Source organism: Triticum urartu, chromosome 5A (assembly GCF_056163025.1).
Source record: "Triticum urartu cultivar PI428250 chromosome 5A, HENAU_Tu73, whole genome shotgun sequence".
Taxonomy (NCBI): Eukaryota; Viridiplantae; Streptophyta; class Magnoliopsida; order Poales; family Poaceae; genus Triticum; species Triticum urartu.
In genome coordinates, this window is record NC_141877.1 from 522,125,925 (window position 1) to 522,150,255 (window position 24,331).

Genomic DNA, 24,331 nt, shown 5'->3' on the forward strand with positions numbered 1-24,331 from the left:
GCAATCTATGACTTGTTGCATTCACTTCGGTCCCACTGGGTTTATGCAATCAGTCCCACCGAGTTGGCTTCACAGATTCTCTATTGCCCGTTGCACTCAATTCGGTCCCACAGAGATGGTGCAATCGGTGCCACTGAGATGAAGTTTTCCCTAAGCCCTAGTACATCGGTCCCACCGATTTGTTCTAGTCGGTCCCACCGAGAATCCAAACATTCATATTTTTGTACAGATCGGTGCTACCGAGTTTACTAATCGGTTCCACCGATATGCAACAAAGTGTGTAACGATTAGATTTTGTGTGGAGGCTATAAATCTCTCCACCCCCTTCTTCTCATAGAAGAGAGCCATCAGAACGTGCCTACACTTCCACCATCCATTTTTTGAGAGAGAACCACCTACTCATGTGTTGAGATCAAGAGATTCCATTCCAACCATTTGAACCTTGATTTCTAGCCTTCCCCAAGTTGCTTTCCACTCAAATCCTTCTTCCACCATAGCCAAATCTGAGAGAGAGAGAGAGAGTTGAGTGCTGGGGAGACTATCATTTGAAGCACAAGAGCAAGGAGTTTAACATCAACACACCATTTATTACCTTTTGGAGAGTGATGTCTCCTAGATTGGTTAGGTGTCGTTTGGGAACCTCCGTCATGATGTGGAGTTGAACCAAGAAGTTTGTAAGGGCAAGGAGATCGCCTAGTTCGTGAAGATCTACCCGAGTGAGGCAAGTCCTTCATGGGCAATGGCCATGGTGAGATAGACAAGGTTGCTTCTTCGTGGACCCTTCATGGGTGGAGCCCTCCACGGACTCACGCAATTGTTACCCTTTGTGGGTTGAAGTCTCCATCAACGTGGACGTACGATAGCACCACCTATCGGAACCACGCCAAAAATTCTCCGTGTCTTCATTGCGTTTGCACACTTCATCCCACCCCTTTAATTACATTCTTGCAAATTGCATGTGTTAATCTTTCCGCTGCCTATACTCTTGTCATGCTTGCTTGAGATATATTGGATGCCCTTTCACATGTGCTAAACTCAACCTTACTTGAAGAAATTAAAAACTGCCACTTTTACTTGTTAAGGGTCTAATCCCCCCCCTCCCCCCCCCCCCGTCTAGACCCATCTTCTCGATCCTTTCACATGGGTCGTACTAATCGTGGACCAAAGTCGAAATGCAATTTAGGCCGTAAACGGGCCAAAATTCAGAACCGTCTATTTATGGGCTCAGGCCATAGTGGGCCGTTAACAAGCCGTAAGACAACACATGCTTAATTCTATCGACGGGCATAACAGGTCGTTAATGGGCCATAATACATGATGAGATGAATAAGGCCCAAGGATTAATGGGCCACAGACGGGGCGACTGTAACCACGGGTTGAATTTGGCCCATTAGCGGAACATGCCAGTAATGGACCATAAGTAATCAAGGGCCGGAAATGAGCCCAAGAATATATAGGCCTTAGAAGACTGAAAGATAACACGGGCTAGAAATGGCCCAACTGAATCATGGGCCATTAATGGGTATAAAGCAATTTACTGTTTATTATGGGCTAGAGTCACCACGGGCCGTTAAAGGGCCCAGAGATAAAAAAGGCCTAATATGGGCTGAAACACGTCATGGGCCATGCATGGGCTGAAGGTGACAACGGGCTAAAATTATATTGGACGGCCCTCATGACGCTATTGGGCCCAATTCGAAAAGGACATAACGGGTCATGAGTTAATGGGTCGTTTGAGCTATATGTGAATAGGCCGTTAACAGGCTTTCCATGGGCCGGCTCGTTAACTTTTGACCATGTCAAACGGGCCGGCCTTTTTAACCTGAATGGGCCACTGTTGGGTCATGCCACGTGTCGACGTATCATAAGTGCCTCATGTCCATTGCACGGTTGACATCTATCCCAACACGGAGCTGGCACGTGGTTCCTTGGGCCAATGAGAATTTTACATGTGGAAAATTGTCATTGGTCATGGCTGTTAATGGGTGATAGGATCCAAAACCGGACCCGACAGCTTAACGACGACCCATTACGATGGATGCCACGTGTCTGTTAACCTTGACGAAAACACTTCCATGACTCCCATTTATCGTCATGGAAGTGGACACTTCCATGATGATAATTTGAGTATTCTCATGGAACACTTCTACGACAGCACAAGTATGACTATCTTGATTCTGTCATAAAATCATCATGGATGTACATGCATAACAGAAATCGTGACCTACTATGACAAACATGTATCATCATGGAAGTGTTTTTTGTGTAGTGCATCAATGGCGCACATGTCGACACCGTACACGGCCACACGTCAAGCCAGCGACAGCGCACATGTACATACCTTATGCAGCCACATGTCAAGCCAACGACATCCACGTGTCATCTTATGATTGGTCCACGTGCCATCCTATGATTGGCCCATATCTCGTCTTATGGTTGGCCTATTTGTGGTGCTGATGGTCCAGATGTCAAGTAGCTGACAACACACATGTCGAGCTACTATTGGTACATGTGTCAACTTCTCGAGGTGCCTCGTGGAAGCAGCCCATCATCCGACGTTTCACATGGTGTCACGCTAAGCGGCAAAGTTGACGTCACTCGACAATCTTGAAAGGGCAATGATTGGCCTAACACACGTGTCAACACCATGCCGACACGGTGGCAGCTAGTAGTAATGTTTTTTTTTTCTTCATGGCTAACCGGGCCGGGTAGGCCTCGGGTCCAGGCAGGCAGTCGAAACTCGTCATGGATCCATGTCGGTCTTGTAAAAACATCGCACTTCCAATCTACGACGGGAGATTGGCAACGGTCCTCAAGACCGTCGCTATGAAATATGACTTCTACCACGGGCCAAAGCAGTAGCAAACCGGACGTGTTGTAGTGAAGAAACAAGACTCCAGTTTATTAAATTCAATAGGTAAAGTCTTACATGAAGCAAGCGTGTTGTAGTGAAGAAAGAAGACTCCAATTTATTAAATTCAATAGGTAAATTCTTTACGTGAAGCAATTATTTCATGAAGCATTGGGAAATAATTTAAAAAACGCATGGCTTACAGCATTTACATGCACCATTAAAAGGCCCAACTTTACAAAAGCCAGTATGAAAACCCTCTTCCCCACATGTTTCTTGGCATTCGTCGTCCTGCGAACATGCACCTTTGAACTTGCCACTTGGTCCTTCACACAAGTCCTCCGGACAATGTTTATGGCCTTCTGAATTTGAAAACTCATACATCAACATTAAAAAAATGGAAATAAGGCATGCGCTCAAAAAATCTAAAAATGCAAACAACAACAATTTGACTATTTTGATGGAAGTAATTTCAGGTAGAGCAGATTAATAGAATTTACCCGCAGCCATCACGAGCAGCAGTAGCATCGCCATGATGATGAGCGGACGCAACTTGCGTGGCGACTCCATTCTCACAATAGATGTCATTTTTTGTGAGCACTCTCCTACTCGTTACTTTGAGATCGAGAATGATGGCACCTGATAATTCTTATATACACATAGAGTAAACGCCATCGACGGAACAAGCGCCATGTGGCGGAGGACAAATGGATCTAGATCCTATATATATACATATTGGCTAATTTTGGCGCCTACAAGTAACCCCTATATATGTAACTACCTAAAATTAGTTTTGAATAACCACCCGGCGAGGGTGGTCAGCAATCTCTCATTCTATTCTCAAAAAAAGAAAGTTTTGAAATGCACCTCAAGTGCTATGTGACTCCCATAAAAAAAATACTCCCTCCGATCCTGAAAAAGTGTCGCAGCGCTTAATACAATGTTAATTTACAATTTAGCCCTTCGCGCAGCTCACATCTCCCCAGATCTCTAGCTCGCCCAGCACCATGCTTATCTGCATCTCGCCCGGATCCCCAGGCACGTCAACTGTTGGCGGGACGAGGAGCGTCTTCTCCGAGCAGCAACCTCCGCACCAGCTCCTCCTCCGGCCTCCGCGCCTCGGGCTAGCTACTCCTCGGGCCAGCTCCTTTTCCTCATGTGCCTATGCGCCTTCGTGCCATTGATGGATGCATCTTCAAGTGCAGCTTCATCTTTGGCCTCCGGATCCTCCTCCACCTCCGGATCGTCAAGTGCAGCGCATTCTTCCTCCTCAGCCTCCTGCACAAGATACCGCAGAATTTAAACAAACAGTGCTCTGTAAGAATACAAGACTTGAAGAAACTGGAGGAACAGTGAACTGTATGAATACTTGATGAAACTGCTAAAACAGTGCTCTGTATGTGAATACTTGATGAAACTGATGAAACAGTGCTCTGTATGAATACAAGACTAGATGGAACTAAATCATCAACTGGCTGTCAGTTTCAAACTGAACAAAATAAATTCATCATCCACTGCACCATGTTATGCTGCACCATCTACTGCATGAAGAAGATTCAACTGGAGTAGTTGGCTGTCAGTTTCAAACTGAACACTACTCCATGGCGTAGTTGTAAGTATTGCACGTATGCAGTGGCAGTGCCCACATCGATTTGCATCCGTCAGTTCATCCAAACATGCATGCTCTGTCCGACCATTTTTCGGTGAAAAGACTGAAATTTTGGCAAGATGGACCTCGCAGCAGCAGCAGATTGGGCAACATCCCCTGGTAGACGTGCAGTTCTTCCTCCCCGGCGCCGTCGTTGTCGCCTTGTCCAGCGGAAAGAGGCACGATCACGGTCGCCGGGGATCTGGGCCGGGCGCTCGGGGAACTTGGCGGAGCAGGATCCCGTGGCAACCGGCGGCAGGCATGTCCTCCTGCCTGAGGACGTCCTGGTGGCCTGTCCTCTGCGCTGCCTCCTCGCGTCCGGCCTCGCGGACACCGGATCCGGTGCGTCCGGACTCGCAGCCGAGGAAAGGTGGAGGGGAGGGAGGCGGCGGAGCAGAGAGAGGGAGCGCAGAGCAGGTGGAGTGCGGGTGGGCTGTTTTGCAAAATTACAACTTTTTTTTTCATATCAGAATATAAAGTTGAGACACTTATTTTGGTACGGATTAAATATGTTTGTGCATGCTTTATTTTAAATAGGTTTGTGCATGTTTGTAGATGTGAATAGCATTCTTCATATTGGAAACAATAAAAAAGCCTTAACGACGAACATATCATGGTAGAGAAATAAGAATAACAATCTCGTGGTGATTTTACAACTGCCCCCTTTCCTCTCCTCCACGCCGCTCGCTAGGGGCAGCTCGGGTGGAAACCCTAACCACCGCCACCGCCGCCCCCTCTCCCTCATTCCCCCTTGTTGTCGTTGGCTCACGTTAGCGAGCAAAGCCCGTTGGCGGCCGGCGGCGGCGGGATCTAGCTCTCGCGCCCTCGCGTTGGTCTAGGGCTTGCCCCTCGGTGGTGCAGGCGGTGGAGTTGCTCACCGAGGGTCCCAGCCTAGGCTCACCGGGCGGCCTCGTTCGGGGGGCTGGTTTGGTGTGCGCGGGGGACGACTGGGTTGTGCCACACGATGAGGTTGGTCGGCTAGGCGTGGCCGCGTGTGCGGACGCTGAGTAGGCGACGTGTGCTCGCAGGGAGGGTCGCGGCGGGCGTGCTAGCACGATGGAGAGGTCGTCCCTTCCGCGACGGCGAGGTGGTCCTGGGCTGCGTGGTGGCTCCGTCGCGCTGCGGGCGGCGGTTCCTGATATGGGTGGATTCAGGCTCCGCTCAGATTTGGCAGGTTGGTGGCGTCTAGGGCAGTGGGTTGCGCTTTCTGGAGTGGTGGTTGGGCGTGGCTGCCGGCAGACATGGAGTTCCCGAGCCTCTGGGGCTGCAGGACATCATGGTGGTGTTGACGGCTGCGGTGGTGGCTCGGTGTGGTGGTGTTGTCTCGTTCTTTCGATACACGGTTATGCGACTCCGTATGCGAGGTGCTGCGATGGTGGCGGAGTGACTCCACATGGACGGTGTGCCCCATTCCGGCGGGCTGGGATGTAGGTGTGCAACAATTTGGACAAAAGTCTTGCTCGTATTTGGTCGGTGCCAGCGGTGACGGCGCCTGTGGGTGTCATGGCTCTTCTTGGAGGCGTCATTGTGGTGTGTCGGCACCTTCCTCCCTCTCACTTGACTGGATGTCTTTGGACGACAGCCTATGTTTAGATCAGGATCGGCGATGGCGGTGTCCTCGATGTTGTTCCTCTGCTGGGAGCATTGCTTTGGGAAATATGGCTTGGAGGTCCTAGTTGGTGTTTCTTTGGTGCTCGCCGTGGTTCTAGATTGTTCGCCAAGGGCCCTATTGACGTCATCGTCGGTGAGTCCAAGATGATGACTTTCTCAGGTTGTCCGAGTCCCGCCAAACCACCCATCTACCAACTCTTTTAGGCAATCAAAGGATGCATGGTTGGTTCGTCGGCAAGGAGAGCTCTTTTGGAGCTATTGCTCTTTGGAGGTGATCGGTGTTGGTCGAGACGAGGTTTTGTTGGTCAGTGTAGGACAAGCCCTTTTGCGTTGGAGTTTGTATTGTGGTATTCATGTTGAAGTGGTGTTTGCTACTCACCGGCCTATGATGAGAGCTTACTTGAGTTCTTGTAATTTAGCCTCTTCCTTCTATAAAGTTAAGGCATGTAATTTACGTGCTCTAAAAAAAACAATCTGATAGTGTTTTCTCTATTATTTAAATATAAACTAGAAATTATCTATGTCTAATTTTGTCTATGTTATACTATATAGTACTCCTGATGATTGATGACACGAAAATAATGGCAGAAGTATGCCTAATATATAGGTATGTGTTATTTTCCATGATTCTATCATATATTCCATTTCAGGTACAAATGGTTGACATCTGATCACATTCCAGATCACGGTGGTAACTGATTTTCCCTGCACCTACGTCGGCATTCTCTGATCATGCGGAAGATGGAAGTCACATCTCCTTGCATTCGTGACCTTGGCTTGACCAGGCGATCTTGCGGTCTCGCCTCCACTAGGTGCTCTTTTGGCCTCCGTCGACCACTCACGCATGTGTCGTTGATCGTATTTCCGTGGACAATTTTTTTTTTGGAAAATTTTATCCCCACGTTTTGCATTGTTTACTCTCTTTCCATTTGCAAAGATGGATGGTTTAACATGCATGGGCTCCAAAAAGTATGAGAGCACAATTTCCTTCTTCTAGAGGAATCCAACCGAACATGTAGTAATAAGCAATGCTAGAGAGGTTAGCATTCAAAAGGGTAAGCCTACCCTAGAGGAAGTAGAATTACCAATCCAGGATTCAACTCTTAGTATACTTAGACTCCAGAAAATCCCAATCCATTTCTCTAAGACAGGAGAAACTAATTGGCACCCCCAAATACTTCATAGGAAAATGCTCAATTTGGCAGTTGAAGTATCAGCATATGTCTTAAGGATTTCAACATCACCCCCCCCTCCCCCCCCCCCCCCCCCCCCCCCCCCCCCGCCAATAGGAAAATGCTCAATTTGGAAGTAGAATTACCAATCCAGGATTCACAACTCTTAATATACTTAGAGTCCAGAAAATCCCAGTCCATTCCTCTAAGACAGGAGAAACTAATTGGCACCCCAAATACTTCATAGGAAAATGCTCAATTTGGCAGTTGAAGATATCAGCATATGTCTTAAGGATTTCAACATCACCCCTCCCCCATCCCCTCTGCCCACACACTAAGGCCTCCTTGGTTTGGAGGAATTTAATAGAAATTCTATAGGATAAGATTCTTATAGGAATTTTTTCTTTAGAGCCCTTCTGTTCATAGGAATGGATTTTTATTCCTACATAGGATTTGTTCTTATCCTTCACATATCATAGAAAAATAAAAATGATCCTAGAGTCAATGAAAATATTGCTTTGGTGGGAACCAAATAGCATCTCTTTTCCTATTCATACTCATAGGATTTGAGATACATGTCATCTCATTTCCTACAAATTTCTTATTGATATGATTATCCTATCCTATGAACCAAAAGAGGCCTAAGTATTGAGTAATAATCTAACAACACATATGGATGACATATTTAGCAGTAAGTTGGCATTCTTATAAATAACAAGACAATAGTAATGCATAACCAAGTGTGTTTAATAAATTATTAAAGATGATAAAAGTCTTTTCCGCGGTAACTGCGCGGGACAAAGTACGATGGTAACAAGGAAATAAACAGTGCACATTGCATATAGTCTGCAGTAACGGCAAGAAGTATAATTATTTCGATAATCCCAAATTGTAGACGACGCATCAAGCAGATAAAACGACGTTAGCATGGACGCCAGATTTGATCTTGTCGATGGCTTGACAGAGCAGGTTCCCCACATTCTCGGCAACAGCTTTGAAGAGATGCTCCGGTGGCTGGCCGCTCAGCAGCGTCTGGTACATGGTGGAGACGAGCGATCCAGAGTTGCTCCTGTGACTGCTGGAGGAGCTGGAGGAGCACATGGCAGAAGTTGGAGGCGCTCCTGGCTCGGCGTTGCCATCAGGGAGTACGACCACCCCAGACGGCAGGAGGGAGAAGGAGGTATTGGTACCGTTCATGACTTCCTCCACGGATTGGTCGTCAATTGGGGCGTACGCCAACACCATGCATGAGGCGTCGATGGACGACTCTTGCAGGATCAGCTTGCCGTATGCTCCGTTGGAAGCCTGTGAGAATTGGATGAAATTTTTTGAGGACCATTAGAGGTTTGGGACACAACACAAGAGCACAACTTTCTAGCTATCAATCTTTGCAATATTTCGATGCTATAGCAACAACAAAATATTAGTATGAAACTAGCAGAGTAGCCAACCGGACTTACAATGGTGCGCAGGAGAGAGACGGAGTTGCCATGGACTTCTCCAGTGCTAAAACAGCCCTCCTGGCGAATGGTGGAGGTACGTTTGGCGCTGATGTCCCACTCGGTTCGGCGATCTGCATCACAGAGGTAGTTGAACACGCGCTGCGCCGGTGTCCTGGGGAGCCATACCGTGGTCGTAGCTCTCAGCACTGCAACACCTCTACCCACGGGGAAAGTCACCACGCGCACAGCCACCTCATACCTCTCGGCGCCTACGCCACAGCTGCCACGCCGCTCATCGACGCTTCTCCCTGGCTGGCTCCCCGGGTCGCATATCGCTTCGTAGAACTTCAGTGTCATCCGATGTGCTACCTCCAGGACGTTCTTCCTCCCCTCGGCCGTTATAGCAGCTGCTCCACCTTTAGGATCCGTCGATTACATAACCATTTAGAACTTCGATTCTTATGCTGATGTTTTATTTATTCTCTGCTACTTGGTTGTGAGATGAGTCACTCACCAGATCTGTTGTTGAGGGTGTGAACGGGGTTGGTATGCAGGGAGGCAATGTACTCGCATCGCCTCTGGAGGGATGCAATCCAGCGGCATGCACCGAGTGCCCAGCCGGAGCGGAAGAGTGGATGGTGCAGCGGTGGTACAGTGGCCTCATCATGCACCATGTTCACGATCCATGTGACCTATAAAATCAATGGGCGATCAAGTTTGTTTACATTGGCATGTGATCCATATTATAGCAGAATGATACGTAGTTAAATGCAACTTTGGTGACAATGGAAGAATGACAACTATGCTATCGCTATGTAATGTAGCGAAATGAAGGCAGTACCATTAGTTTTACAAGACAACATTATTTCAGTGTGCAAAGAAATGTAGAACTCGGTGCTTTAGCAAAACTGAAAGAAAATTTATGTAGCTTATGGTTTGTGTGAATGTGCATAAGCCAAGCAGAGGTGGGAAATGTTACTAGCTCCATTTCACTCTTGACGGGGTTTTGTGTGCTTTACACTCGTACCCACAATTTGCTAGCCATGTTATCCAATGTTAAAACGATGGACATTGCTAAATTTTGTATAGCGATATAATACCTGGCAATGGCCATTGCTCAACTCCTGGATATGGCAACCGCTCGGCTGAAGCTTGCAGGCCGTGTATGTTGAAGGCGCGCCGTCATTGAGGCCCGCCGCCTGGTCACGAATTCCATCAACAGACACATCCACCACCGCCCATATGTTCTCCGTGATCTTCTGGCAATGCCTAATGAAGTTGATCTTGCGAACCGGCACCCGTGGCGACAGCACCCTCAGCTCTGCATTCATCTGCATGTGGACTACATAGTTAACATGGTACATGACGTATTGAAATTTGAAACAGTCAGCAGAGCGTTGCTTCTCACCAGTTGAACCATCCCATCTCCGGAATCACCGGGAGTGATGACCTTGCTGGTGGTGGCACTTGCCACGATGCCAGGGAACGTCTGAGACCACCAGTCCTGCAAAAGACCCAACACACACAAAGCCCTGTATGACTATTTCTCAAATATAAGTTTTACTAAAACTGATGGATGGAGGTTGGAGACAGGGCTGTACCGCGTTCATGAGGATGCCGACGAGGTCGGTGGCGGTGCACGATATAATGCCAGTCTTCCTAGTGCCGTCCGCACCAAATTCCATCTCGTGGTGCTCATTCGGGAACATCATTTTCAGGTACTCCCTGTAGTTGATCACCTCCACCTCGCCACCTTCCGCTAGCGACCACACTGGCGCACCCAAGCCCACAAGCACCTTCAACTCTTCCATAGCACAAGCAACATGTTGAATCGCCAAGGCGTTTCCATCGGTTTCAGGGTTGTCGCGGGCAATGCCATGGTCAGGAATCGTCACTGGATTTGGACCCGGGAGCGTGAGAGGAGCATGGGTGTCGACGACGGTGTGGTTGATCACTTGTAGCCTTCCACCGGAGACATTCTTAAGGAAGTCGGCGATACGCATGTGCGCGTCCTTGAGCATCATATTCTCGGCGTACAGGCGCTGCCGCTCCGGGGTGTCCTCCCCTCTGCATATGATGCAAATCTTGTTTTGCATAGCCGACATGAGTGCTTGTTTTTCAGCTTGGAGCCGGTCGTTCTCTTGCTGAAATTCCTCGGTCTCCTTCTTCTGGGCCTTGCTCTGCATTCATTAGTTTCATGTACGCCCATGTAAGAAGACTCGAGACTAGGTACAGAACAAATAGGTACAAAGGCACTAATAATGAAAGAATGTTTTCCTAGCTACGAAGGCAACATGACAACAATGTGGTAAATCATGGCAGACTAGTCCAAAATACAAAAATAGATCATGTTATTATTTTTGTCCATAAATGATTGTTGTTACTTGCTTTGTTAAAAGTTGAGGGGCCATGCCAGCTGTGTTGGCGTTCCTCTACTTGTGTTTGTCTCGGCTGCAATCCATTTGGTATTTCCAAGAGAATGTGGACTACTTTTCCAATATGTAACACAATCCTAGATACCGGAAGGAAGATCAACTGATATTCGACATCAGCTTGCACAACTACGACCTGAGCTCATAGATGTACACCTAGGTAATTTATTTTAGTACTCAAACAAAATCCGTCATGTAATACCTTCGCTCTAGTGGATATATATTTTTCCAAGGTTTTTCCACCTTCGCATCCACGAACAGCATACCCCTAACACAATATACTAAACCTTGGTTTGTGTTTCTAGACTATTGTTTGTGTACCAGAGGATTTTCAAATTTTGTCTCGCTTTGTTAGAATGTGATTTGTTATTATAATAATGATCACAAACATATCTTAAGTAATACAGTAAATTACTTGTATTCTCTAAAATGTATATTTATCTCATGCCAAAAATAAAAAGATAGAAATCATAATCCTGTAAAACCTTGTTGAACCTCTTTATTTATCTATAAAGGTGGCCGTATGCATCGTTCTGATGCAGAGGCCGAGAGTCCCCCTTTTCCAAAAAAAATGATTCTTTGCGTTGTTACTAGATCTCCTAACATAGTATACTTCTTATTCCTATATAATTGTTTCCGCTCATAATTGATCTCCTAACATAGCATGACTACTTTTATTAGTAATTAAATGTTTATGCCAGAAAAAAATTGGAAACAAAAATATATGATTATCTAAATTGATTAAATCTTAGTGAGAATTTTTCTAAATCAAGGGACATGGTATGGTTAATTTATTTCATTGTGTTTTATTCATCTTTCATAATTAGATTATATGTTGTATAATTTTTATAGTATTATTTTAAAATTATTTCAATTCTTAGTGGTATGAGTAAATATGCACTACTACAAAAAAAATGCACTACTACAAAAATCATCATCGGTCATCACAGACGACTCGTAAGAACTCCATCACAAACGATGACTAGTAATAGTTGGCGGTGACAACCGTTTGCTAATAACGTTGGCAATACTTATATAGACGGTTGTTGACAGACTACCCTACGATTACCTCTTTCATAGACGTGGTTTATGGCAGGGCATCTGGCATGCCTGGTATAACTATTTTCAGTTACAAAATACTCCCTCCGTCCTAAAATAACTGATTCAACTTTATACTAGTAACTGAGTCAGTTATTTTGGGACGAGTAACTAAGTCTGTTATTTTGGGACGGAGGGAGTACTACTTTAGTGATCTAAGAAGTCTTATATTTTTGAACAGAGGGAGTATATTGTTACTACATACCCTCTAAAAGTATGAGTGTGTTCAGAAAAAAATTATGACTCACAAATTCGATACGGACGTGAATCTGCGAAAAGAAGACTAGGATGATGCGCGCGTGGGCCACTCTACTAGTTCTATTTATTTAACAAAATAAATTGACTAGCAGTATCTAACGGCACAGCTCTTTCCAAACTTCATATCGTGATCACATGACGAAATCTCATCTAGTTCACCGTGGAAGAGAACGATGTCTACCTTCCCCGAGTTGCGTCGGTTCTGGAACCAGATCTGGACCTGTGCAGGACTCAGGCCAGTCCTCCTGCTAAGCTCCAGCCGGCGCTTCTCATCTGGATGATGGCCTTCTTTGAAAGCACTGCATGTAGCATCAATGAAAATGGATCAGTACATGCGTACACGTCTATTATCTTCAAGAAGCAAGATTTGCAAATTATGAATTGTACGTACGCTTCAAGTATTTGGATCTGTTCTACGGTGTGACGGCGCCTGAAATGCCGTTCCCGTGTCCCCGCCGTCTGGTCACCGTTGGCCTGTCCACCGCCGTTGCCTTGATCTGCAGCTGCTGCGTTAGTGTTGTTGCCCATGTTGGCGGCGGCTCGAGGCAGGCCATTCACCTCAGCACCAAGGTTATGCTGGATAACCTGGTTGTCTCCGCCTGGATACCCGAGGCCAAGCCAATTGTACAGATCATTGTACTGCTCCGGCCACTCTCCGTCCATGGTGACCTGTTACAGTAAAACATCATGAGGACAGAAACTAATCCTACCAATTATAGAAGCGAGGTATTAAAATGTGCTTTGTTATGAGTGCAAAGAAGTATAACACATGATAGATAAATGTTCTCCGTGAAACAACTTAAGAATTTCTATCAATGAGCAGTCAACAAATTGAGAATACAGCCCCAGTTCTCACGATAGGGCGAACCAGGTGCAAAATATTTGTGTTAAAGCTGATAAATTTTTTATTAGATGATCTATCACGTAGCGATACCGTCAACTTCGGTAGATCCCCGTGAAGTCACTGTGGTAAGTGAGAGTAAGGAATAAGCAACTATTGCATTCTAATTTGGATCTGAATCTCATGCCGAGCGAAACCACCCGCATTTAAAGCTGGAGAACCGTGCTTAAGTTTGGCAAATATTAATTTATACCTAAATATAGAGCTCTGGATGTGGACCAGTATATATAGGGCATAATTAATTGTGGAGTAAACATAATTCTTCTAGAAAGAAAAGACATGGCACCAGCCTGCATGACCGTCCCCCGCTCCGGTCTTCTCCGACGACGTCACCGCCCCACCGCCCCGCATCGACACCTCTCTCGGGCCCGCAACAGCACCCGCCCGCACACCTGCACGCCCCTGCGTCGGCCCTCACTGTCACCTCTCCCTACGCCGGAACCACACGACACACATCGTCGACTACCCCCCTTTTCCTATTCATAGCACCCCGCCGGCCCGCATCGACGCCTGTCACGGGCACCGCAATAGCGCCCGCCGTAGACCTGCACGCCCCTGCATCGGCCCTCACTGTCACCTCTCCCTGCGCCGGAACCACACAACACTCATCGCCGACTCCCCCCTTTCCTATTCATGGCACCCCGCTAGCCCGCATCGATGCCTCTCACGAGCACCGCAACAGCGCCCGCCCGCAGACCTGCATCGGCCCTCATTGTCACCTCTCCGTATGCCAGAACCACAGGGCACTCATCGTCGACTCCCTCATTTTCCTATTCATAGCACCTCGTCGTCACCCTGGCCCACCTCGCTAGCCCACCCCGCCATGCTCCTCTTCCCTACCGATATCATGTATGCTTCATGCCCTCGGTATGCCGTGGGTTGAATGGATGTGCTACCTCCAGCATGTTGTGCCCCTCAATCCTTGACGCTTCACATATCGCGAGTCCGATCCACCAGAGATGGTCTTCCCTCAGACAAGGTATGTGTCCAATTGGGTCATAGATAATTTCGTATTTTCCTGGTCGATGTTCCTAGTTCATATTATTAACATATGTTCATGAATGGGATTCAAAATGATTCTTATGTTTCGTAGCATGCTGCGCAGACTTACTTGGTAAATAGCCTTCCCTAAAAGAGGCAAGGTGATCACACATGAAATCCCCTTTTGAAGGATATCCTATTTGACTTTTATGCCATACTTGACGAAAGCCATCGAGACTATATCCATCACCAGCAAGAAGAGAAGTAAAGCCATAATTTCTCCAGTATAAGCCAGAGATATCTAGTACAGTAACAGTGGTCGAATTGCCGCATAGCCCCCCCCCCCCAATACGAATTTGGCATATCCTCGTTCTAAAGTTAGCGCACCATTGAGGTAAGTAAATATTAGTAGGCACACACGCAACCCGTTGCAAGGAAGGAAAGAGCAAGAGCTAGGGCTAAGTGATTGAGTTATGGTTGTTGACTCGGAATTGTAAGCGGAAGAAGCATTCATGTGCTAGTTTCATCAACCCGAACATCGTTGTATCTCCTGCTAGGGACGATGGCGACTCCCGCCCCCACTCTCTCCACCCCCACACATGGCGATTCTTAGTGATCTCCAATATGGCGGCGCCCATGGAGGGTCTACTCCACTGGGATTTCTCCCCTGGACTTGAGGTTGAGGCTTGGGTGCATCATCACTTCAAGTCCATGGTGCACTTCTATCCTTCCCCTACTACTAAGGAGTTCTTTCTGGTATACCTGCATGAATACAGAAAACTTACCCTCTCGTTTAGGGTTCTTTATCCTCTCGGGGCAATCTCGCCGCCGTTGAGTTTTTCTCTCCCCTGCCGTCGGAGATCCTTCACAGGAGTTGGCTCGGATTAATCTTGGGGCAATCCTTGGATGGCTACCCAGTTTTTGCTAAATCGACAAGGGTAGAAGGTGGATTAGGGTTTCTCAAAATACCTGGTGATCTGTTTTTCGGGTTAGGAAAAAGATGGCTGACAGAGAGGCATCGGAACTGGCAGGGGTGAGCTTGGTGATGGTTGAAACCTGCTGGTTGCTGATTGCTCGAGTGAACAACCATGAGATCTACGGGGGCCCGTTGTATTATGACTACCTGTGCACATCATGGGGCACATGGCATAAAATTCAGTTTCTTAAGGTCGTGGCTTGTATGGACAATATACAAGTGCGTCTACAAACGTTAATACTTCTGGCCAGAACTTAGCACTGTTGGAGGATGTTGTACTTCCCAGTTCATTGGGTTGGAAAGATCACCACGCATATGGGGAAAGGTCAACTCATATGAGGAAAAGACCACCTAATCGTGATGTATACATCTGTCGGCGTCTAGGAACGGGGGTACCCAGATTTTCCTGCCTGCGGCCCATGGCGTGGCTCTATCGACAGCCTGGTACGGCCCACCTTCAGCATCAACAAATCAAGACCCTCGCGAGGGGTCAAGCCTCGCGAGGAGGACGACACCAAGACCTCCAGAAGGAGCAGCCTCCTCAGGCTGGCTCCTAAGGAGCAGAGATATCCATGCAAGCCTCACCTCGTGAGGTTCAAATGACGTGAGCCATGAAGACCAAGGCCAGGCGGGCGCAAGCAGGCGCAGGACAACCGTTTCCTCTTTGGTGCTAAGAAGGAAAACGCAGGCGCGGAGTCCCGAGGAATTAGCTGACGAAGCTATGTACCTAGGGTAGGGTCATGGACCTGTCCAAACTGCCCTACCCAAGGACATCTCTAGAAGAAATCACCTTTCAATCGACTTGGAGGTGTTCCACTCGACAGACTCGAAGACACTCGACCAAGAAGCGATCACTCAACCAAGACCAAACCACTCGACGGCCAGGAGACCTAAAGGCACTCCGCATGCTAACCGTCGGTTATTAAGTAGCCTTTATGGTCATCATAGCACTTTATTAAGGGTGTTACCAGTAACGCCCGACCTTAATGTATTTAAAACCCTGCATAACTGAGGGCCGGAGGGGTCCGGCGAACTCTATATAAGCCACCCCCTCCTTAGTGTAAAGGGTTCACACCCCTGTAAACCATACACGCATAATCCAGTTGACCGCCTCCGGGCTCCAAGACGTAGGGCTATTACTTCCTCTGAGAAGGGCCTGAACTCGTAAACCTCGTGTGCTTACAACTTCTCCATAGCTAAGATCTTGCCTCTCCATACTTACCCCCCTACATTACTGTCAGACTTAGAACCACGACAGTTGGCGCCCACCTTGGGGCCGGTGTTTTAGCAATTTGTTGGAGGAGTTGCGATCTTTTCCGATCCGAATCATCATGGTTTCCGGCGGAGTTTTGGTGGAGGGCCGCGAGATCCGTCTCGGCGCGCTCACGTTCATCGCCGACGACTCCGCTTGGCTTCAGGAGGCTCCACTCGACGTGGACGCGCTCCCTGTCCGTGGGGCGACGCACTTTCGCGCGTGCGCCCGCGGCATCCTTTTGCGGCAACCGTCGACCCACTATCGGTCGGCTCCTGTGCTGTCATCCCTCCCTGTTTCCCGCCGGCGCAAGCGCTCCGGTCGGTCGAGACTTCAGCGGTGGGTGAGACACGCGGTGGCACGCCAGTCGTCCATCCCTCAAGTCGCGGCGATCGAGCCCGACGAATCCCTCTACGGCCTGTTCGATCTGTTGACTGGCTCCGCAACTTGGCCGAGCGCGCTCGACTGGAGAACCTCCAGCGAGCACTCGACGAGCGTGCGCGACAACGGGTTCCCGAATCCAGTCGACGTCAGCTCTTCCCACCCCCGCAGGTATATCGAACTCCAATTCAGAATTTAGCAGCTGCAACCCGTATAGCAGAGTTGATTCAGCCTTCCCAATCGGAGGCTGGCAGAGGCTTGCTGCAGATCAGAGCGTTACTCCGGGCACCAGGAGACCAGAATTCCGCTGTTTCTCAGTCGCGGAACAGGATTCACAGCAGATCCGTTGCTGCAGACACAGTCCAGTCGGCTCATAGCCCGAGATCGCCCCCGAGGCATGAGGGACGTGGGGACCGGCATAATCAGTATGGGAACCGTGAGCAATATGACCACCGATTCGATCGTGACGATCGACGTTGAGTGCCCACCCCTCCCCGAGGAGCGGGTCATATGCGCCTCGATAGCAGGATGACATGCGCCCTCGTAGTGTTGGGCGAAGGATTCCAGTCGACTCCAGGGAGCCAGGTTTTGATGCGAGATCCATTCTCGTTCAAGGTTTGGTCGACAGGAACAGAGCTCACCGAGAAGGTCATGACAGAGATGCACCTACCAGCAGCAGAGCACATGCTTCGGGGCCAGAGTGCTTTAGTAGAGCCATCATGGCCGCTGTGATTCCTCCCAACTTCAGGTTGGCGACTAGAGTCAGCAAGTTCAGTCATGAGTCCAAGCCCGATACTTGGCTTGAAGGCTACCGAGTGGCCGTCCAGATTGGCGGCGGCAATGATGAAGTGGCCATGAAGCACCTGCCTCTCATGTTGGAGGGCTCGGCTAGAGCGTGGATAAACCAGTTAGCACCCAGCAACATTTACACTTGGGAAGATCTCACCCGAGTGTTTGTCACCACATTCGAAGGAACATGCAAGCGACCGGCAGGGCTGATGAAACTGCGGTCTTGCGTGCAGAAACCGAATGAAACTTTGAGGGATTACATCCAGAGATGGATCACGTTACATCACACGGTGGAGAATGTGCCTGACCACCAAGCAGTCTGTGCCTTCAAAGAAGGTGTCAAGTAGAGAGAGCTGAATCTGAAATTCGGTTGGACCGGAGATATGTCTCTGAATCGGATGATGGAGATTGCCACCAAGTACGCTAATGGTGAAGATGAGGATCGACTCAAAAGTGGCAAGCTCAAGTCAATCGCCCAAGAAACCGGAGGAAACTCCAATCGGAAACAGAAGTGGAAAGCTGAGCCAGCTGCTCCTGGGGAAGCCTTGGCTGTAAGCCAAGGAAAGTTTAAAGGGAAACCCAAAGGACCTTGGAACGCCAAGAAAGTTAAAGACCAGGACAAAAATGATGTGTTGGATTTGCCATGTCTCGTCCACACCAAGAAATATGAAGAGGGTAATTTCATTTACCCGAAACATACCACTCGACAGTGTCGACTCTTGATCCAGCACTTCCAGGGCAAGCATCCCAAAGATAAGGAAAAGGAGTCGGACAAAGTTGAGGACAAGGATGATAGCGACGATGGATACCCCCAGGTCAATTCCACCCTGATGATTTTTGCTGATGTTGAAAGCAAAAGTCGACTAAAAGTTATCAACCGAGAGGTGAATATGGTTGCTCCGGAGACACCCAATTATCTGAAGTGGTCTCAGACTGCCATAACATTCGACCGGTCTGATCACCCAACGCACATCGCCACCCCTGGGAGGCAAGCTTTGGTGGTCGACCCAGTTGTCGAAGGCACTCGACTAACCAAAGTCTTGATGGATGGTGGCAGCGGTTTGAACATATTATATGCTGAGACGTTGAAAGGGATGGGCATTCCGATGTCCAGACTCAGTACCAGCAACATGAGTTTCCATGGAGTCATTCCTGGGAAGAAGGCTGAATCACTCGGCCAAATTGCTCTTGATGTGGTTTTCGGTGATTCCAAGAATTACCGCAAAGAAAAGTTGACGTTTGAAGTTGTAGACTTCCAGAGTGCCTATCACGCTATTCAGGGCAGGCCGGCTTATGCACGCTTCATGGCCCGACCATGTTATGTGTATCTCAAGTTGAAGATGCCTGGCCCCAAAGGTGTGATCACTATTACGGGCAATCGGAAGAAAGCGGAAGAATGTTTTCAGAAAGGTTCAAAGATCGCTGATGCTCAGATGGCGGTGGTGGAGCTGCAGGAATACCAGAAGACTACAGACCCGAGTGATTTATTGCGAGCGAAGAAGCCCGCCATAGAATCAGCTTTTCAGTCGTCTGGTGAAACGAAGACAGCTCACATCCACCCGACCGATCCCAGCGCTGCTCCTACTCACATCTCAACAACACTCGACTCCAAATAGGAAGAAGCGCTCATCCAATTCCTCCGTGAGAACTGGGACATTTTCGCATGGAAGCCTTCTGACATGTCGGGTGTTCCCAGGGAGCTGGCTGAGCACCGCCTAAGAGTCGACTCAAAAGTAAAACCTGTCAAGGAACATCTCCGACGGTCCGCCGTCCAGAAGAGAAAGGCTATTGGCGAAGAGGTGGCTCGGCTCTTAGCAGCGGAGTTCATCCGAGAAATCTACCACTCCGAGTGGCTCGCCAACGTTGTCATGGTCCCTAAGAAGGACAAGTCACTTCGCATGTGCATTGACTTTAAACATATCAATCAGGCCTGCCCGAAATATCATTTTCCTCTCCCCCGCATTGATCAGATAGTCGACTCGACTGCGGGATGTGAGCGACTGTCTTGATGCTTATTCCGGGTACCATCAGATCCGTCTGTATGGGCCTGACGAGATTAAAACAGCTTTCATCACTCCATTCGGGTGCTTCTGTTATGTTACCATGCCGTTCGGCCTCAAGAATGCTGGAGCCACATTCATGAGGATGATTCAGAAGTGTTTGCTCACTCAAATCAGTCGAAATGTGGAAGCATACATGGATGACATTGTGGTCAAGTCACGGAAGGGTTCCGACCTGCTGGCTGACCTTGCTGAAACCTTTGCCAACCTCAGGAGGTATGATATCAAGCTTAATCCATCAAAGTGCACATTCGGGGTTCCTGGCGGAAAATTACTCGGTTTTCTCGTTTCCGAACGGGGAATCGACGCCAATCCAGAAAAAGTCGGTACTATACTCCGAATGAAAAGTCCTGTGCGAGTGCACGACGTCCAGAAGCTTACTGGTTGCTTGGCCGCTTTAAGTCAATTCATATCCCGTCCCGGTGAAAAGGCATTGCCTCTTTACCGATTGATGAAGAAGTCCGACAAGTTTGAGTGGACTCCCGAAGCTGATGCAGCGTTTGCAGAGCTCAAAGCTCTGCTCTCCACCCAGCCGGTGCTTGCTGCCCCAATCAGCAAGGAGCCTTTGCTGCTTTACATCTCAGCCTCGGGACAAGTCGTCAGTACGGTACTTATGGTTGAGCGGGAAGAAGAAGGAAAAGCCTTCAAAGTTCAGCGCCCAGTATATTATATTTCTGAAGTTTTGACCCCGTCGAAGCAAAGATATCCTCATTATCAGAAGCTTGTATATGGGATTTATATGACCACAAACAAAGTTGCTCACTACTTCTCTGATCATTCCATTACAGTCGTCAGCGACGCTCCGTTATCAGAGATCCTGCATAACAGAGATGCAACTAGTTGAGTGGCAAAATGGGCGATTGAACTCCTTCCTCTAGATATCAAGTTAGAGGCAAAGAAAGCTATCAAGTCCCAGGCAATAGCAGATTTCGTCGCCGAGTGGATTGAACAGCAACTGCCGACTCAGGTTCACTCGGAGCATTGGACCATGTTCTTCGACGGCTCCAAAATGCTGAATGGTTCCGGTGCCGGGTTAGTGTTGGTCTCCCCCCGAGGAGATAAGCTCAGATATGTTCTTCAAATCCACTTTGATTCCTCCAATAACGAGGCGGAATATGAAGCACTTTTGTATGGGTTGCGCATGGCCATTTCACTCGGCGTCCGTCGCCTCATGGTCTATGGCGACTCAGATTTGGTGGTTAATCAGGTGATGAAGGAGTGGGACGTCAGAAGTCCAGCCATGACTGGTTATTGCAATGCAGTGAGAAAGCTGGAGAAGAAATTCGAGGGGTTAGAGCTTCATCACATACCCCGACTGAAAAATCAAGCAGCTGATGATTTGGCAAAAATAGGTTCCAAAAGAGAAGCCATTCCCAACAATGTGTTTCTAGAACACATCCACACACCATCAGTTCAGGAGGATCCCTTCACTGAAGAGGCCCCGCAGCCAAAAAGTGCCACGGATCCGACTGAAGTTGGAGTTCCAGCTGTGGTCAACCTGATCATGGAAGTCTTGGTCATCACTCCCGACTGGACAGTACCTTACATCGCGTACATCCTAAGGAAAGAACTCCCAGAGGACGAAGAAGAGGCTCGATAGATCGTCCGTCGATCCAAGGCCTTCACAGTCATAAAGGGGCAGTTGTATAGGGAAAGCGCGACTGGAGTCAGTCAGAAGTGTATAACACCAGAAGAAGGTCAAATGATCCTTGATGATATCCACTCGGGGACCTGTGGTCATCATGCATCCTCTCGGACCATTGTGGCTAAAGCATACCGAGCGGGATTTTACTGGCCAAGGGCCAATGAAATGGCAAAAGAGATAGTCGACAAATGTGCAGGATGTCAGTATTACTCCAATATGTCGCACAAGCCCACGTCAGCTCTGAAAACCATTCCACTCGTCTGGCCCTTCGCTGTTTGGGGGCTGGACATGGTTGGACCACTGAAAACGGGCAGGAGCGGCTTCACTCATGTGCTAGTAGCAGTCGACAAGTTCACCAAATGGATTGAAGCTAAGCCTATCAAGAATCTTGATGCTTGCACTGCTATCAGTTTCATCAGAGAGTTGATATTCAGATATGGAGTTCCGCACAGCATCATCACTGACAAATGGGTCAAACTTCGATTCCGACAAATTCAGGGCCTTTTGCGCCTCTCAGGGCACACGAGTCGACTATGCTTCGGTCGCTCACCCTCAGTCGAATGGACAGGCGGAAAGAGCAAACGGCCTAATTCTCAAAGGACTGAAACCTCGATTGATGCGCGATCTCAAGCACGCAGTAGGTGCATGGGTCGATGAGCTTCCATCAGTTCTTTGGGGATTGAGGAAGCCGAAGCAGTCTTGCCGAGTGACATGCTTCACAACGCCCCTCGAGTCGAGCTCTACTCTAAAGAAGAAGCAGAACAAGCCCGGCAGGACGCAGTCGACCTCCTGGAAGAATAAAGAGAAATGGCCATGATCCGATCGACCATCTATAAGCAAGACTTGCGTCGATTCCATGCCAGAAATGTGAAGAGTCGAGCCTTCCAAGAAGGAGACTTAGTCCTCCGCGTGGATCAGCAAAAACCACACAAACTTGCTCCTACTTGGGAAGGCCCCTTCATAATCACCAGAGTCCTCCACAATGGAGTGTACCACCTCTACAATGTCGATCGCCAGATTGATGAGCCACGAGCCTGGAATGCGGAGCTACTCCGCCCCTTTTATACATGAATTCTCACTCGGATGAGATGTAATAAGAAAAAACTCCTGTAGTATATTTATCAAAGACAAGAGCGTTATAATTTTCTCAGCGATTGTTATTGTTTTTGTTTGCGTAAGAAATCCCCCAGTGGGTGGCTTAGCTGCGAATCCGCTTCGCCTAAGTTTGTAAAAATAATTTCCTACCGAGTGGTGAGTCAGCCTCCCACTCGGGGGCTTAGCTGCGAACCCGTTTCGCCTAAGTATTTAAAAATCCTACCGAGTGGAGAGCAATCCTCCCACTCGGAGGCTTAGCTGCAGTCCAGTACTCGCCTAATTTTTCTCACTCAGAGACTTAGCTGCAGTCCGGCACTCGCCTAAGTTTGAAAAAATCCTACCGAGTGGAGAGCAATCCTCCCACTCGGAGGCTTAGCTGCAATCCAGTACTCGCCTAAGTTTTCTCACTCGGAGACTTAGCTGCAGTCCGACACTCGCCTAAGTTTGAAAAAATCCTACCGAGTGGAGAGCAATCCTCCCACTCGGAGGCTTAGCTGCAGTCCAGTACCCGCCTAAGTTGTCTCACTCGGAGACTTAGCTGCAGTCCGGCACTCGCCTAAGTTTGAAAAAATCCTCCCGAGTGGAGAGCAATCCTCCCACTCGGGGGCTTAGCTACAGTCCAGTACTCGCCTAAGTGTTTGAAAAAATCCTACCGAGTGGAGAGCAATCCTCCCACTCGGGGGCTTAGCTGCAGTCCAGTACTCGCCTAAGTGTTTGAAAAAAATCCTACCGAGTGGAGAGCAATCCTCCCACTCGGGGGCTTAGCTGCAGTCCAGTACTTGCCTAAGTCTTCTCACTCGGAGACTTAGCTACAGTCCGGCACTCGCCTAAGTTTGAAAAAATCCTACCGAGTGGAGAGCAATCCTCCTACTCGGGGGCTTAGCTGCAGTCCAGTGCTCGCCTAAGTTTTCTCACTCGGAGACTTAGCTGCAGTCCGATACTCACCTAAGTATTTGAAAATCTAACCGAGTGGTGAGCAGACCTCCCACTCGGGGGCTTAGCTGCAGTCCAGTGCTCGCCTAAGTATGAAACACATCTCAATCCTCAAGGACGACGAGGTGCAGGTCGACTTCCACCTTCTCCTGGGGAGCTTCGCCACAAATACAATGTGCGCTCCATCCTGCTCTGCAGTAACGAGGTGCGGGTCGACTGCCACCTTCTCCTAGGGAGCTTCGCCACAAATACAATGTGCGCTCAGTCCTGCTCTGCAGTAACAAGGTGCGGGTCGACTGCCACCTTCTCTTGAGGAGCTTCGTCACAAATACAATGGGCACTCCATCGCCGACCCGCAAGGGCAACAAGGCGTGGGTCAACTGCTTCCTTCTCCTTTGGAGCTGCGCTACAAATACAAAAGTTGTCTCGAATAAAGAACGGGTTCACTCAGCAGGGGATTCATGAAGGTATTCAACGATAAACCAAGTTCTGATAAAATCCTAAAGGTTCCGGACCACGGATCGAAGTGCTCAGGCATTCAGCCCGAAAGAGTTGAACGGTTACAAAGACCACTCGGCATTCCGAGGCAAATTTAAGGTGAGGCATAAAAGTTTGTTCACTCCGTGGGAGGAGGACTAGCAGGCTCGACGAACTCGTCTAAGTCGACGCCGTCGGTGATCCGAGTGGCTGTGGCGATGAAGGTCTCCATAAAAGATCGAAAGTCATGATTCTGGCTGTTGGCGACCTTGATTGCTGCCAGCTTATCTTGTCGCACCTCCTTACAATGGACGCGAACCAAAGACAGA

At 48.5% G+C, this 24,331-nt stretch overlaps 1 protein-coding gene and 1 long non-coding RNA gene across 2 annotated transcripts; both read right to left on the reverse strand.

Moving 5' to 3' along the window:
• Nucleotides 1-2,875: 2,875 nt before the first annotated feature.
• LOC147972441 (uncharacterized) lies at nt 2,876-3,543 on the reverse strand. The gene is made up of 2 exons (XR_015603415.1): nt 3,352-3,543; nt 2,876-3,213 (listed from the first exon to the last, which is right to left on the reverse strand). It is a non-coding gene; the product is annotated as an uncharacterized LOC147972441 (long non-coding RNA).
• A 4,528-nt stretch (nt 3,544-8,071) lies between these two features.
• Nucleotides 8,072-13,517, reverse strand: LOC125556474 (homeobox-leucine zipper protein ROC6-like). Its single transcript, XM_087523066.1, has 9 exons — nt 13,447-13,517; nt 12,904-13,181; nt 12,694-12,811; nt 10,326-10,904; nt 10,133-10,228; nt 9,825-10,055; nt 9,239-9,416; nt 8,743-9,140; nt 8,072-8,587 (listed from the first exon to the last, which is right to left on the reverse strand). Exons 2-9 carry the CDS (start codon nt 13,173-13,175, stop codon nt 8,186-8,188), a joined length of 2,274 nt encoding a protein of 757 aa, XP_087379192.1. The 5' UTR covers nt 13,176-13,181; nt 13,447-13,517; the 3' UTR covers nt 8,072-8,185.
• Nucleotides 13,518-24,331: the final 10,814 nt, after the last annotated feature.

Excerpts from the sequence above, each read along its gene's own strand:
- LOC125556474 (XM_087523066.1), bottom strand. The coding sequence starts at position 13,175 with ATGGACGGAGAGTGGCCGGAGCAGTACAATGATCTGTACAATTGGCTT. Across the intron at positions 9,141-9,238 it reads CACCCTCAACAACAGATCTG|GTGGAGCAGCTGCTATAACG; the intron begins GTGAGTGACTCA and ends CGGATCCTAAAG. Across the intron at positions 8,588-8,742 it reads TCTCTCTCCTGCGCACCATT|GCTTCCAACGGAGCATACGG; the intron begins GTAAGTCCGGTT and ends CAATTCTCACAG.